Here is a 16,362-nt window from a genome sequence, read left to right on the forward strand (position 1 = left end):
AGAAAGCAGTCTTACATATTTGTTTAATATGTGCGTTGAAGGACATGTCCTGGTCAAAAATGACTCCAAGGTTCCTCACAGCGTTACTGGAGGCCAAGGTAATGCCATCCAGAGTAAGAATCTGCTTAGATACCATATTTCTAAGCTTTTCAGGGCCGAGTACAATAACCTCAGTTTGATCTGAATTAAGAAGCAGAAAGTTAGCGGCCATCCAGGTCTTTATGTCTTTAAGACATTCCTGCAGTTTAACTCATTGGTGTGTGTTATCTGGCTTCATGGACAGATAGAGCTGGGTGTCATCAGCATAGCAGTGTAAATGTATGCTATGTCTTCTAATGATGCTGCCTAAGGGAAGCATGTATAATGTAAACAGAATTGGTCCTAGCACTGAACCCTGTGGAACTCCATAACTAACCTCAGTGTGTGAAGAGGACTCTCCATTTACATGCACAAACTGGAGTCTATTAGATAGATATGATACAAACCACTGCAGTGCAGTACCTGTAATACCTACAGCATGTTCTAATCGCTCTAATAGGATATTATGGTCGACAGTATCGAACGCTGCACTGAGGTCTATCAGGACAAGCACAGAGATGAGTCCACTGTCAGAGGCCATAAGAAGATCATTTGTAACCTTCACTAAAGCTGTTTCTGTGCTGTGCTGAGCTCTGAAACCTGACTGAAACTCTTCAAATAAACCTCTGCAGATGATCTGTTAGCTGTTTGACAACTACTCTTTCAAGGATGTTTGATATAAAGGAAGGTTGGAGATTGGCCTATAATTAGCTAAGACTGCTGGGTCTATGAAGATTAAATATTTTCAGGGTTTATATGATTTGTTTGTTTATGAGCAGCTTTCCTTTGATGGTGTCTGACAGCCGAGTTAAAACTCATCCACCCATCCACACACATGCAGTATGCTGGTTCATATTTGAGGGACTTCCTTGGATGCTTTTCATGTAGCAGTAAAACCGGTCTGCTGGGGATCAGCTTCAACACTGCAGGCAAATGTTTCCATGTAATCAGCACAATCACCTGACTTCCTTTTTCAGAGTAAGGAACATTACAGCGTGTAATTGGACTGTAGTGTAGTTATATTATTTATATGAAACATGTATTAATAAACACAGATGCGCTGATGTGACATTGTAAAAACGTAAAAATAAGAAAAAGTCAAGCAGTGCACACACGATTTGCAACCTCTGAATTTTACCTTTATTTTACACTTAGATAATGATAAGTATTGTTTGTCAGGGTAGGGCCTCCCTCAGCTCACTGTGTTGTGTCTCCTCCACACTTGGGTCTCGAGAGTTTGTTGCAGTCGTCAGAAACATGCTGAGTATAAATATTGTGCAACAAATTCTGGTGATAATATTTATCCCCAAAGCAGAGTAATGTAGAATCACTTAATATTAAAACATCTTGGACCTGAGCGGACTTCTGTTGGAGAGAACAATGGAGTAGGCCGAGGCACGTGCAGCGAGGGGGGTGGAGGGGGCTTGAGCACCTGCCCCTTTCCTCTCGGGTGCCCCAGGTGCCCTTTTCTTTCTCTCTTTTTTTAATGTGTGTGGAGTCCTGCCTGTGCCCCTCAACAAAAACATTTAATTATAAATCCTAATTTTGCTCAATAAAAGCATCTTGCTCGCATCAGTCACATGAGGACTTTTAACCAATGCTCGGCCTCGACAGCAGAGCACGTCGGTTATGAGCCAGGAAGAGCTTGCAAAGAGCACGCACATTTTTTTCCGCCTGAGCGGTGCGAAGCTGTAGGAGAAACACACAAATTAATTGGGAGCCGCAGACTGGTGCCACAAAAACCAGTAAGTAGTACAGCGTACACTGTAGACTACACCACACAGCAGTGTTACTATGTACATGTTGTTCAGTTGTCTTGTAGCAACTGACAAACTGAAACAAATGAGCGTGTGTGTGTGTAACCGGTGTGGTTCTGCGCTGTGTCTGATCCTGACGATAAAAGGTGAAAGAAAAACCTCCAAATAAATAGCTGGCTCGCTCCAGCTCCTACGACCAAATACAAACAGTGGGGAAGAGGGTTAGCTCAGCCCACCACAACTTCCAAGCTAGCAAGAATGATCTATTCATGCTAGCGATCACGTTCCCTAGAACACACATATGGCACACACGTACTACACATCTAACAAAAAACAGGCATAATGATGGCAATAATTGAACTAAAATTGCAATCAGAAACATCAGGGTGGCTAAATATGCATTATATGTGTGTTTTACAGTGTTGGAAAGAAATGACACCGACCGCTCCCACAGGGGGATTGTAGAAAAGGGGAGGGGCCAGAGGGGTGCACTGTATATATAGGGTTGCACCAAAGAAGAACAATGAGGAGGGGCTCTAACTGATAATGAACATAACTACAGGCTTGGAGGTCCTAAAAGGCAGGTATAACAGGAACGGTTTGTGGGTTTAGAACACATTTTGTGTAATTATAACAACATGTGATTTATGACCCTCTTACATGTGTGCAACAGCATGACAAACATTACTTTTATTAACTGCACAGGTGTGAGGGTCATTAGCTGCTAGCTAATTGGGTAAGAGTGGGTCTGTAGCTTTGTGTAATTATGATATTGTAAAGTGTAGAAGTAAATTTAAATGATATACAAAGAGGTGTTTACAAAGGTTATAAAGTTAGTTATGTAGCTATTTGGTGGTTACGTGTTTTGATATTTACATGTTTACACGTTTGAATGTTTAGATATGCATGTTCAAACCAGTAATAAGTATGTGTTATATCTACCTGGTTGTTTTCCCTGTTTTGATCTGTATGAGATTTCCTGGCTTCTGAGAGGACAGTGAAGTATTCATGCACACAGGAAGTGTGGGTTGTTGTTGCTGTGTGCTGAGAGTAAAGAGGCTGCTAAAAAGTTATCCGTCTCCATCTTGCTGTTCCTAATTATTCAGAGAGATTCCAAACCATCTGGTGAACCCTCACGTTACAATATCATGAAGAAACAAACGTCCAGCCTGGAAGTAATAAATGCGTGAGTGCAATCTTCCCGCTCTATCTCAGTCATTTGTCCTTTGACTGCATCTTGCATCTTCACAGAAACACTGTCACCAACTTCACACCTTTAACCAGCTTTTGAGTGAATCGTCCAATTACATGACAGTTTCCGAAGATGAGGGACCTGAAATTACTGTGACTCAACAGCTAACACAGTATATTTGATCACTTCCTGGACCTGATTAATTTAACTGAACTTAATTTGAATTTCAGCCCAAACAAAAGACACAAAACGCATTTTTATTCTGAAACTCCTCAGCGGATTTTTATTTGCATGTTCATTTCTGTGAGAGCGCCCTCTGCTGGAACTCACAGGGTGACCTCTTCTTTGTGGGAGCTCACCACCTTCCCGTCCACGACCTCCTCTACGATGACGATTTGTTTTTTGGTGGTGACGCTGGAGGAGGCGGTGGAGGAGGTGGAGGAGGAGGTGGAGGAGGTGGAGGTGGTGGTTTTACTGCAGTAGGAGACAAACAGGACCGTCTGGATTTAATCACTGAACATAAATATTTCAGAAACATTTGTTTGCTGTCACTAAAGCATTTTTCATATTTGTCTGTCCTAAACGTTTTTACAGGTAAAGGCTCTGACCTGCCGGTGCCCTCTCCTTCGAGCAGCCTCCTGTACTCGGCGATCTCCATCTCCAGCCTGGTCTTGATGTCCAGCAGCCTCTGGTACTCGTGGGACTGCCGCTCCAGGTCTGCCCTCAGCTGCGACAGCTGCTCCTCCAGCATGAGTACCTGGTTCTGGTAACCAGACAGCTGCATGGCGTACCGGCTCTGAGTCTCAGCCAGCGTGCCCTCCAACCCGGCTTTCTGCAGGAGGCACAGAGGAGGAGGCTCAGTGTGTTTTCTGGAAAGCTATGAAAACCTTTGTGTGCTGTGATACTGACCATGCTGAGCTGTGACTGCAGCTCGATCTCCAGGCTCTGCAGCAACCGTTTGAGATCTGTGAGCTCTGATTTGGACGTCTGCATGGTTTCTGTGCTGGCGACGACTTCTTTGTTCAGCGCTTCGGACTGAAAGGACCAAAAACAATGTTGTGATGTTTATTTAGATCAATATTAAGTCATTCACCCCTCGTCCATCCAGCCACCAGGTATGATGCACCCATCATGCTCGGTGTCTACAAAACAAGCCATTAGTATTATTGTGGAGTCTTTACAACAGCTGGTTGTGGTTTCTTCTGTATGAATAAAACTGAATGGAAAACCCAGAAACATCCTGGTGATGCTAGAGAAGAAGTCAGAGGCTCATCTTCTGGGATTGTTTATCTCCTGAGTTAAAAATCCTGCCTCACCTTCGCCTGGAACCAGGCGTCCAGTTCTTTGCGTTGCTTGGCAGCGAGACCCTCGTAGTGCTCTCTGATCTCCTCCATGACCTTGTTGAGGTCCTCCTGAGGAGCAGCGTCCACTTCTACGTTTACCTGACCGCTCATCTGAGTCCGCATGGCCAGCAGCTCCTACAAATACAACCAGGAGGCACATTAATGGACATCTATTAATAGCTGGGATATTATTTATCCCCAAACACAGAGCAAGAACTCACTGACCTCCTCGTGGTTCTTCTTGAGGAAGACCAGCTCCTCCTTCAGGCCCTCGATCTGCATCTCCAGATCGGTCCTGGTCAGAGTCAGCTCATCCAGGACTCTCCTGAGCCCGGCGATGTCGGCCTCCACGGACTGACGCATGGCCAGCTCGTTCTCGTACCTGCAGAAGAACACAAGCATTCAGAAATTTCCCAAACAATCAGAAACAGAAAAACCTCATTTGGTTGCATCTAAGCCGTCGAACTATCTGCAAACCAATGACTCTCTGAGCAGCAGTGAAACTGAAACTGAAAAGAAGAACGTTTAAAGTAAAAGCTCTGCTGTTTGAAATGTTTTGGCTTCAGCAGGAAGAAGTTGCTTTTACTTTGAAGGCCAGCGTTCGTTGCTTCCTGTTTTACTGCCGCTCCGCAAGAAGTTAGGATTGTTTGCGCACGAGCTGCTCTCCTCCATGTAAACGTGACTTTAGCGCTGGACTAGTAACCACAGCGGTGGTTCTCTCTCGCCCAGCGACAGGGGGACGCACACTTCTGTGCTGGTTAGGCTTTTTTTGTTTGCCAGCATTAGACAAGTTAACATCACATGGTTAGTGGTCATGTGACTGCAAAGCCTGAATAGTGCTAATATACAGCAAGAGCTACCTTAAGGAAATAAGAGTGACAGTGAGTGAAAAGTGGGTGTGGTTTAGGATCTGAAAGAGCGTTATTTAATTATGATGTCATGCTGTTGTTTGCAGGCGTGACAAAGTCATAAATTAAAAAGCTAGCTGCACACAGCTGTGGAGTTACTGTTACATTTTTTCTTTATTTTCTGTTGCTTATTAAAATATTTTCAAGTTCAAGTTAAAATTTTATTCACCACATGCAGTGGAATGAACCCGCCCCCCGACCTTACACACACAACACAGACATCACATGGGGATACAGTCAGAGAACGGTAGCGTTACAGAAAAACACTGAAATGTACACTACAATGGGAAAGTACAAGAGGAAAAAAAGAGACCTCTGCTCATGCTGGGCTACAGGAGGACAGCATGAGAACAGGAAACAAAAAAAGTCTTTTAAAAACTCAGACTGAGGTCTTAAGATTAATGTGTGCTTCCCCTAAACACGAGCCACTACGAGTCCCCCTGATTCATATTTGACTGGAAAAACAAACCCTGAAATATGTTTTTCATTCATACTCAACATGTCATAAATGAACTGCTGGCTTCATTAACAAACTCGTTCACTCACTTGAGCCTGAAGTCTTCAGCGGCCAGCTTGGCGTTGTCGATGCAGAGGTAGATGCCACCGTTGATTTTGGTAGCATCCTGGATCTGAAGGTGAAAACAGGGCAGTTTAAGAATATCCGATTTTACAGGTGAAGACAAACTGACAGAGCACCGAGTTCAGCTTTATGTGATGATGTCATCTTAAATATAAATGATACATTTCTGCAGTGAGGTTTTTAATCTGCTCATTTCTTTTATCTTCGCGCCGCACAAACAGATTTTCTTAGTTTCTGTGAAAAGTGATGAAAGTGTGAGGCTGTGATGTCACACCTTCATCTTTCTCGGGTGTTTCCTTCTGTTCTGACTCTTATTCACCTTCACATCCTCCTTTGTGTTTTTAAATGCTTTGTGGTGCTTTACTCTCTGACTGCACTGCTTTTTTCTGCTTCAGGAAACAGATCCTGGAGCTGAAGATGAAGCTGATGCAAGGCTGAGCAATGCTGTGCGTGCACCTTGGTCATGTGACTAAACAAAGGTGAGCCTACCTTTGCATGCAGCTCTGCGATGGTTTTGTAGTACTGGCTGTAGTCTTTGGAGGAGGGGGAGGTCTTCTTCTCCAGGAACTCTCTGATCTTCTTCTCCAGCTCGGCATTGGCCGCCTCCAGCTTGCGCACCTTGTCCAGGTAGGAGGCCAGACGGTCGTTCAGGTTCTGCATGGTGGCTTTCTCATTGGCAGAGAGCCCAACGCTGTCACCAGCACCACCTCCAAACCCGAAACCACCGCCACCTGCTCCACCGCCACCTGCTCCACCGCCACCTGCTCCACCGCTGAAGCCAAAGCTGTAGGCAGATCCACTTCCACCTCCACCTCCACCACCGCCACCACCAAACAGAGACATTGCGGATGAAGCAGTAGACATTCTGACTCCTCCCATGGCGCCGGAAAGGGACCTGCTGCTGCCCCGGAACATTCCCCCACTAGCAGACCTGAAGGACATCGTCTCGTGTGATGATGAGGATGAAGGATGCTGTCTTTCTGCTTCAGCTGAAGAGGAGAAAGTGGAGCGCTCAGACAGCGCAGGATTTTTTATACTCTCAGATGAGCGAGTGAGGAGGAGGAGGGATGATGGTGAGCTGGCGCCGAGCCTGGGAGGAGACACCTGTGATTGTTTCAGTCACGAACAGCAGAAAGCTTAATGGTTTAGGGTGTGCCTAAGAATGTGGAATCCACTCACAGTCAACACAGTGAATAACAGACATCACGCCAAGTTTCATTTCACATCAGAGGGGCTGACAGGTTCGAGGAAACCAGTTCAGACACAGATGATATTTAGTTAGAGCCTCCGATCAAGACAAATCCTGTCTCAGCCGCACAGGAGTGACTCTCCTGATGTGTTGTGTTGCTTTCATGCTCGTTTAGCAGTTTAATCTTCAGTAAACTGAGGAGCAGCTGAAACTCGAGGTCCAAAGTTCAACCAAACACTTCTGAAAAGCCGCAGAGCTCAAGAGATTATCCTGCATAAGCATTAACCCTTCGATTCTGAGCCGGAGAGAACCACAGCCCTGCAGCTTTACAGCCATTTTTCATCCACGCCTGTCCAGAGCCATAAAGCATAAAACACGTCCATTCGAGTCATCAGGGATATTTGACTGTCATACTTTAAAGTGAAATTTCAATCTTAGGTTTAAAATCAGTAAAGTGTTGCTCACTTTACTCATATTTTGAGTGTTAGAGCGTCCTAGTTGTTGACATAGTTATAGTGTCATGTTAAACAAACACAAAGCCAAAGGCGAGGTTTTCTGACTCCACGCCAGACGTGATGAGAACCTCGTTAAAGATGCAAACAAATTAAATTAAATCTGCATGAAATTTGTGATGCAAATAAAAAGAATTTTGCTGTTGTTTAAATTGAAATGATCTCACCTCCAGTAAATAATATGCCCAGTGCTCCTCCCGCTCTGTCCTGGCCCTGTCTGGGTCTGGTGCCCAGCCTTTCTCCGTCCTCCCTGTTCTCCTTTTCCTTGCAGGCTCCAGGTCGGCCCACTGCTCTGTTGGCCTTCAGACTGAGACGACTTGATGCAGTTACTGGACTTGTGCAGCTTTTCCATGCTCCACACAGCAGCACTGACCTGAGCCAATGTAGTCTGGAGTCCCAAGAAGGCTCCAGAATTTCATTATCTGGGCAAATGCTGCTGATCCTAACCAGTGTTGGGCAAGTTATTTTGAAAGCGTAATTAATAACAGTTACTAGTTACTTCTTCAAAAAAGTAACCGAGTTAGTAACTGAGTTACAATATTCTAAAAGTAATTAATTACTTGAAAAGTAACTATTGTGTTACTTTAAAAAAAAACGTTTAACCCTCTGGGGTCCAGGGTATAAGCGTCCATTTTTAACTATTTTCCCTCCTAATTTCACCTTTAAAAACTATTTATTTGCCTTGTTTGGTCTCATCCTTTCAGCACAGCCTCACGTGTCTGAATTTATAGTCATGTTTTCATTTTGACAGACTGTACTAACACAACTGATCTAAAATCAGACAAAAAACATAAAATCAGAGTAGAAAAAGTGATATTTTTACTGTAACAACCACAAACATGTTTAATGAATCATATTTCATAACTTTAAATACAAATATAAACTGTCAGTTTTAAAATCATATACACAAGGTTTGCAAACAACAAAGTTATTTGCAGCCATTTACCTTTTACCCTTTTTTAATAACCATTTCAAACTGTTTACAGAACCATCAGCTGTTCTTCAATAAGATGCCACAAATTATTTGTGCCACTCCAAATATTTCTGTCCACTATAAAGGAAACATCACAGCCTGATACCTGCAGGTCTGACAGCAGCAGGTGTATCACTGCTGTTTCTACCTGGAGACAGCAGTCGCCTCATTGTTCTGACACACAACACAAAACTATCCACAACACTACACACTAACTACACAAGACAACACATTAACTACACACTGCAAACACGCTAAACGTCACAAACCTCTCACATCTCAAAGCTCTCTCTCTCTCTCTCTCTCTCTCTCACTCCTAAATCTTCTGCCTCTTCCTAAACAACCAAATGTCATGTGGCCATATCATTTTTTCATTGGTCGACATGGTGCATTTTTCCACCAACAGGAACGGGGTGGCTTTGGTCAAAAGTAGTGGTGCAACGATCAAAAATCTCACAGATCACGATTTTAAGTCACGGATCAGCAAAAATAGGAAAAAGAGACAAAAATTCAACTCGTTTACTTATTTAAGTACTTTTTGCCTATTAAAAAACATTCAACTGAAGACTCATTCCACTCACTTATATAAATAAAATAAAAACATTTCTTGTTCTGATTGTGGACATTTTACGAGGACAGAAAAGGACAGATGAGCTGCCCCGATGGCCTGATGTGACTTGATGGTGCGAGTCTGCGCTCCGTCTTGTAGGGGGAAAGCGTTCCTGCACGACTCTGAGCGCACACGAGTCCTGACACGTCCGCGTATAATGGGAGTAATCACAGCTTTAATGATTTGTAAAGTGTTTTTGTGGTGTGGGTGTAGCTGGGTGCATTCATGCTGCAGGTGCCAGCCGCTGCTCCCAGGCTGCAGGGCCAAACACTCGCTGATCGAGGTGATAATGACAAACAAATGAATAAAACTTCTGTGTAACGAAGCAAAAGCAGAGCGCTTCATAGTGCAGTCCGGGTGTGCAGATGGTGTTTGTGGATGTGGACTAGGACGCAGTCCGCACGCATGAAGTGATGATTTTAAGGATTTAAAGACTATTTAGCATCTTTTATTTCTGAGGAGCTCAGCATGAAACCTGGAAAACTGTTAGATGAGGTCTGTGAAGGCGCTCAGTCATCCAGGTCATCATAAGGAGCTTTGAAGGAGCAGATAAACTGTGGCCTCTGCTTGCAGCACGCGCTCGTGCCGAAGATAAACAAATTTCACAGCAGCTAATTGCGTGCTGGTAACCGCTAAACTGTGCTTGGCTGTTGCGCTGCTAGACCACTGTTAGCAGGATGACATCATCCATCTGCTTTAACAACCGTCCCACCGCCATCATACTTGTTATAGTTTACATTTGTTATTTTATTAGTTTCAGTCCGAGTTTTATTTTTTCCTTCTTCAGTTTCAGTCAGGTAAAAATCGTCTGTTCATCGCTCACTGACGCGAGAAACAAAATCAGGGCTGTTTTTTTATTGCCAAGTTGAATTGATCATTACTTAATATTCAGACTTCACTGGGCTGATTTTGATTTCACGTGATTTTTTATATTGGTATTAATCCCACAGGAGGAGTTCTTTGCTAATAAAAACTCTGGACTGCAGATTGTCTGTGTGCTCGCTCCACTTGATCATAAGCATCAAACATAATGCACAATAACTCAAACAGACTCCAGAGTCTGGAGCAGTTTTAGGAGGCAGACCTTCCTGATAATGAGAAATCCTTTCAACAGTATGTTCCCGGGTTTCCAGACCAGCTCAGCTCCTCGAGAAAAATCTGTCAAATCCCCAAAACACGCAGGCATGTCTCCTGTGGGTCTGATGAAGATAAAACAGGAACTTTCTCGTTATTTCACTGAATGCAAACTGTAAAAAAGATGCCGTTCCTGGGATTTAAAGTCTTTCCTCCTCCTCATGTGTCAGTAGGACAAAGGTGAAATCAGCTGTTTAAACTTGGGCCTGATCCCCGCTGAATGACAAAAACAGTCAAAGACCAAAATGTGAGTCCTGCTCAGGAGCGCACGCATGCAGACTCTACCGGTGATTGTGTCTGTTATCAGATATCCCACATAGCAGACAGGTCTGGCCCGGATCTGGTGTCAAGCCAGGACTGCTGGCTGACTTCTGGCATGATAAGTGGTATGTCATCCAGATATGGGCCTGGCCTGGCATAGGTGGTACTGTCTATGTGATGGCATGTAACATCTGGCTCGATTGTGGTTTGGTGTATGTGGCCCAGGCCCATAGAAAACAGGTCTGGCCCGGATCTGGTATCAAGGTGGCACTTCTGACTGGCTGGTGTCATGGCAGAGTGTCAACCAGATGTTTGCCAGGTCTGGCAATGATGGTAAAAAATGGTAAATGGCCTGTATTTATATAGCGCTTTACCCTACATTCAGTCATCCACACATTCATCCACACATTCGCACACTGGTGATGGCAGCTACATTGTAGCCACAGCTGCCCAGGGGCGCACTGACAGAGGCGATGGTGTTATTTATGTTCCTATTTTCCTATTTTAGTTAGAAGACCCAAATGCTGTGTTGCAATACTATACTGCTATGGTAGCCAACGTTTCAAGTGCAGGTTTGACAGGTTTGTGAGTGTAGACTTGATCCAAAACCTAGTGAGGGTTTACTTGTCTTTGCTAGTAGGTGGCTATAGCTCATGAGGTAGAGCAGGTCACCTACTGATCAGAAGTTTAGTGGTTTGATCCCTGGTTCCTCCAGTCAGCAAGAGTATGAGTATGAATGTAGTTAGGAAGCTATGGCGTTATTTTTGTGCCACTACTGAGCGCACGGGGGAAAAAATTGCAGGTGCAAGTGTTGCATTTTGAGAAGAAATTTATTTTGAGTGAAGAAAAGCTAAATTCGAGTGAACAAAATCCATTCCTGCGTGCAAAAAATGTATTTCAGTGTTTGCTGTTATCCACACACACACACACACACACACACACACACACACACACACACACACAACAGCAGCCCCTCTCGCTCAGTTTTTGCGCTCGCTCGCAATGTGTTGCTCGCGCTCTCTTAACATTTCTGCCCGTGCGCGCTCAACTCTTTCTCTGCACCGTTATATTTGTGCCACAAAACCAGCCAATCACAGACTTGGATGCAAAAAAATCTGATTGGCTGTTCTGGTCTCCAATCAGCTCGAAATGACAAAATGCAATATCCCAGAATGCATTTCGACCAAAACTCAAACGAGGCAGTGGCGGAGGAACACAGAGGGGCGGAGTTTGAAATATTACTCTGTCTGTGGCACAAAATAAACTTTTAAGATATTTTCATGTGAGAATGTTTCTGTGTAAACTTCAAATATCTGCTCGATTCATCAAGACGTCACATATTTGCACAAGTGCTCTAACGTTTTCGGAGATGCCTGTTACCCACCAGCTGACCGGGTGGTCACTCGGGTTAAACATAATATAAAAGGCTGAACTGACAAAAAAATCACCGACTACACCACCAGGTATTACAGGAAAAACCATAAAGCCTTTGAACTGAAACAAACACTGTTGTGACAGTGATGTACACTGTCTTGTTGGTATATGTGTATGATTTGTATCACCTTCATGTTTCCAAACCGACATCATGAGCAGCAGCTTTACAGCTGTGGCTCTGTTATGGCCCTGTCCATAATCTGTTTTGGTGGCTGTTGTTGTCTGTGCCTTTAAGTCTTTGCAGGTCCCGGAGTGGATGAGCTGACGGCTGCTGATTGGTCCCCTGGCCATGTGATCTTCTTCAAATCCCTCACCAGCAGTTGTCCTGGACGAGCCCCCACTTTATGTTACGCCCCAGTCTAGGGGTACAGGAACGCAACATAAGTTTGAAAAGACTGCCCTGCCCTGGTCCCCACCAACAGAAATACAGCACCATTGAAAAAGAAGCTCTCTCTCTATTGCTTGCTCTACAGCATTTCGAGGTCTATGTCGGTTCCAGTTCAGCACCTGTCATTGTTTACACAGACCACAACCCCCTCGTGTTTTTGACCTGAATGCAAAATTCTAACCAAAGGCTCATGAGATGGTCCCTCTTAGTACAGGATTTCAATCTGGAGATCCATCACAAAAAAGGGACAGAGAATGTACTGGCAGATGTGCTGTCACGTGGTTTTCGGAACCCCTAAGCGCCAAACATCTTTAGGGGAGATATTTGGTCTTGGGAAGGGGGGTGTTATGGCCCTGTCCATAATCTGTTTTGGTGGCTGTTGTTGTCTGTGCCTTTAAGTCTTTGCAGGTCCTGGAGTGGATGAGCTGACGGCTGCTGATTGGTCCCCTGGCCATGTGATCTTCTTCAAATCCCTCACCAGCAGTTGTCCCGGGGCAGCCACTGACAGCAGCAGCAGACCTGACCCTGGCCTCCAAAACCTGAGACTTTTGTGCCTGTGATTTTTGCGGCTTTTCTGAGTTTTGTATATAGTGTGTACATTAGTTTTCATTGTAAATAGCCTTGTAAATAGCACTGCAACAGAAGGGGTGAGCTGCCATATTGTTTCTCCTTGCACTGTTTTCTCCTGTTTATTTCAGCTAGGGAGTTAGGTGTAGCGCTTGTCTTTTGTTTGATGTTTGATTTCACATAGGGTTCTAGATAGCACCTCCTCCTGACTTAGCTTGTTTTGTTTGTTATTTTGGCCTTTGTTCACCCTGGAGCTTCATTTTTGCAGTGTAGAGAATAAATCACAATTCACTAAGAAATTGGTTTCCCTCTGTGTATGGTTTTGGGGACCAGGGCGGGGCAGTCTTTTCAAACTTATGTTGCGTTCCTGTACCCCTAGACTGGGGCGTAACAGGCTCCAGCAAACATCAGCTGATACTAGAAAGTAATATTAAATAAATTCTAACAACAGCTGATCAAGCTTTAACGTGCTGCTGTTGTTTATCTCGACATCCACTGGTTTCCTCTTTCTGGCGCAAAGTGGGTGATAAACAAACAAGAGAGACGATCAGCTGATCATTGATCAGTTTCATGATTGAAGTAGCAACAGGAGAGGGAGGGGAGAATGAGAGGAGAAGAGGCAGCTGTGCAGCAAAAACACAGAGTAACTCCAGCTTTGTGTCTTTTTCATTGTAGCTGAAGTCCGGGACGAATCGCGTTCTTTTTCCCCTCAATACGGATGTGTCGTAATTGGTCCAGCCCAGAGTTGATCATGGCTAATCCACCACCTTTCATTGTTTAGACCGTTACAAAAACAACCAAACATAAAAATGTAAAATCACCATCGGCCCACCGGGCAAATGTCCGGGATGCCCAATGGCCAGTCCAGCTGTGCGGTCAGCTGGTGGGTAACAGGCATCTCCGAAAACGTCGGCGCACTTATGCAAATATGTGATGTCTTGATGAATCGAGCAGATATTTGAAGTTTACACAGAAACATTCTTGCATGAAAATGTTTTAACCTCCACGGCGTACATTTTTGATTTCTCTTTGATATTTGGGCTGATTGCGACCTGATGAATGTAAAAACAAAGAATTACCAGGTTGTTTTTTTTACCTGATTTTTGTTTCTAAGAAAAATGAGAGCCACATATGAGGATATTCGTTTAAAATGTTGATAGAACAGTAGCAGTATAATGTCCTCTTGAGTGGATATCAGGCCCTTGTAGAGCAAAATTGAGTATTTTGGTCTAAATAACCCAAAATGTGATGTCCACATAGGTGGACGCAGGTCCTAGGAGGTTAAAAGTTTATTTTGTGACCCAGAAAGAGTAATACTTCAAACTCTGTGTTCCTCCGCCACTGCCTCGTTTGAGTTTTGGTCGAAATGCATTCTGGGATATTGCATTTTGTCATTTCGAGCTGATTGGAGACCAAAACAGCCAATCAGATGTTTTTGCATCCAAGTCTGTGATTGGCTGGTTTTGTGGAACAAATATAACGGTGTAGAGAAAGAATTGAGCGCGCACGGGCAGAAATGTTGAGAGCACGAGCAACACATTGCGAGCGAGCCCAAATGCAAAAACTGAGCGAGAGGGGCTGCTGTTGTTGTGTGTGTGGATAATAGCAAACACTGAAATACAGTTTAGGCTGACATCTGGGCCCTATTTCAGGAAGCCGGTTTAGAAAACTCAGAGTGAAAAACGATACTCAGGGTTGAGTAACCCCGAACTGTCCAACTCGGAATATTCGGTTTCAGAAAGGCTGATAACAATTAGTTCAGTCAACGCGGAGTTGCTTTAACCCCAAGTTAAGCGCGCGCACGAGGATACATAAAGCCCTGATTAGTGGAGCACAGATTAAGCGAGTCACCATGGAGACGGAGGGAAAGAAGGCGCGGTCAATGTATTTCACAGCGCTTGAGGCCGAAATTCTGATGGCAGCATATGCCCATAACATGCAAATTTTGCGGAAAAAAAGTAACACAGCCACAGCTGCAAAAGAAAGGGAGCATGCATGGCAAAATATAGCCGACAGAGTCAATGCATGAGTGTTAATATAAACATTGATCGAGGGATTTCCACCCATTTAACACGTTATTTTATCATATGTTATTTTATTTGTTATTTTATACATTTTATTTTGTGATGTGATGTGAGCGCAGGTGCAACCCAACAGGCCCCAAACGTTCCTGGCAGCAAGTAAAAATGAAATATAAAAATATAGTCCAAACAGGTAAGGTGTAATTGTATTATGAGCCATAGTGCTTGGTCTGTTTGTCCGATGTAAATCAATTGCAGTTAGAGGCTACATTAATTTTCTTTCTGTAAGCACTTATTGAAATTATCTAAGCACATTACAAGTACATATTTGCTTACTCTGTATGCTCAAATGTGACCCGTTATAGCCAACAGAAAAAAAGCGGAGGCCCGAAAAACAGGTGGGGGTCCTCCACCACCACCACTCACAGAGGCTGAGCAGTTGGCTTCCACATTTGTGATAATGTTGGCAGCATCACATATGATCTTCACAGTGCAGAGAACACAAATTAGCATCCATTACTATAATGAAATAATTTGTTAGTTTGAAATGCTACAGGGAACTATGTACCTGCACATTAATGCTGTGGAAAGACTTCCTGTTCACATAGTCTCCTTCATTTACTGAAGGAGCAATGATTGGAATGTGAGTGCCATCTATACAGCCAATCACGCCTGGGAACCGTGAGAATAAATGTAAAATTTAAGTAGTAGTCCAAGTATCACCACATCATGAATTAAATTTCGTTCATCCTGATACCTGCAATTTTGTGGCATCCCTCTTTGATGAATCTTGTGGGTCTGTGACCGGGGAACACCACACACGAGTACAGGAGACGTTTCAGTGCAACTGTAACATTCCTGACTGCCCGACAGACGGTAGCCTTGGAAACGTGCTCAGCGTCACCAATATTATACAGGAAGCTCCCGTTTGCAAAAAACCGAAGTGCGATACAAATAATATGTACAGAACTGAGAGAATGTCCGCGATGTGTCACATGAGCAATATTAGGCCTGAGGATGTTATTCAAATAAATTATAGATTGTGCTGAGAAACGGTAACGTTCACACAGGAAATCATCAGGAAATGATAAAATGTCCAAACGCGCTCTAATCACTCTCTCCCGGCGGAGAGCTCTGCGGAGAATTTGGGCTTCAACATCTACTGGCTCTTCAAGGAAGGAGCACGCCATGTCTGACACTTCCTACAGTCAGGTTTCTGACAAAGAGGCGGAGAACGTCAGGGTTAGTTGTAGTAAACCTGCTAGGGGGCAGGTTAGCTTCACGGAGTGTGTCGTCATAGTAACTCACTCAGAATTAATCTGAACTCACTTTGTGAAACCGAAAACCCAGAGTTTTCGTTAACTCAGGGTGTACTTACTCAGAGTTTGCACTGAAGCGGCTTCCTGAAATAGGGC

At 44.0% G+C, this 16,362-nt stretch overlaps 1 protein-coding gene and 1 long non-coding RNA gene across 3 annotated transcripts; one reads left to right on the top strand and one right to left on the bottom strand.

Annotated features, from left to right (window-relative positions):
• Positions 1 to 2,369: 2,369 nt before the first annotated feature.
• On the top strand, positions 2,370 to 3,757 carry LOC146672334 (uncharacterized). Its single transcript, XR_014911549.1, has 3 exons — positions 2,370 to 2,419; positions 2,946 to 3,021; positions 3,622 to 3,757. It is a non-coding gene; the product is annotated as an uncharacterized LOC146672334 (long non-coding RNA).
• Positions 3,296 to 7,929, bottom strand: LOC146672335 (keratin, type I cytoskeletal 13-like). 2 transcript variants are annotated; one of them, XM_085404915.1, is made up of 8 exons: positions 7,727 to 7,929; positions 6,348 to 6,948; positions 5,825 to 5,907; positions 4,596 to 4,752; positions 4,344 to 4,505; positions 3,937 to 4,062; positions 3,636 to 3,859; positions 3,296 to 3,501 (listed from the first exon to the last, which is right to left on the bottom strand). In XM_085404915.1, the coding sequence occupies exons 1-8, from the start codon at positions 7,909 to 7,911 to the stop codon at positions 3,354 to 3,356; spliced, it is 1,686 nt and encodes a 561-aa protein (XP_085261041.1). In that variant the 5' UTR covers positions 7,912 to 7,929; the 3' UTR covers positions 3,296 to 3,353. The 2 variants fall into 2 exon arrangements, with proteins under 2 accessions (XP_085261041.1, XP_085261040.1); XM_085404914.1 differs by having other exon boundaries at positions 6,348 to 6,962; positions 7,727 to 7,796.
• Positions 7,930 to 16,362: the final 8,433 nt, after the last annotated feature.

This window comes from Rhamphochromis longiceps, linkage group LG4 (genome assembly GCF_057381845.1).
Source record: "Rhamphochromis longiceps isolate RC_006_pf linkage group LG4, R_longiceps_female_GT1.1, whole genome shotgun sequence".
In the NCBI taxonomy this organism is placed as follows: domain Eukaryota; kingdom Metazoa; phylum Chordata; class Actinopteri; order Cichliformes; family Cichlidae; genus Rhamphochromis; species Rhamphochromis longiceps.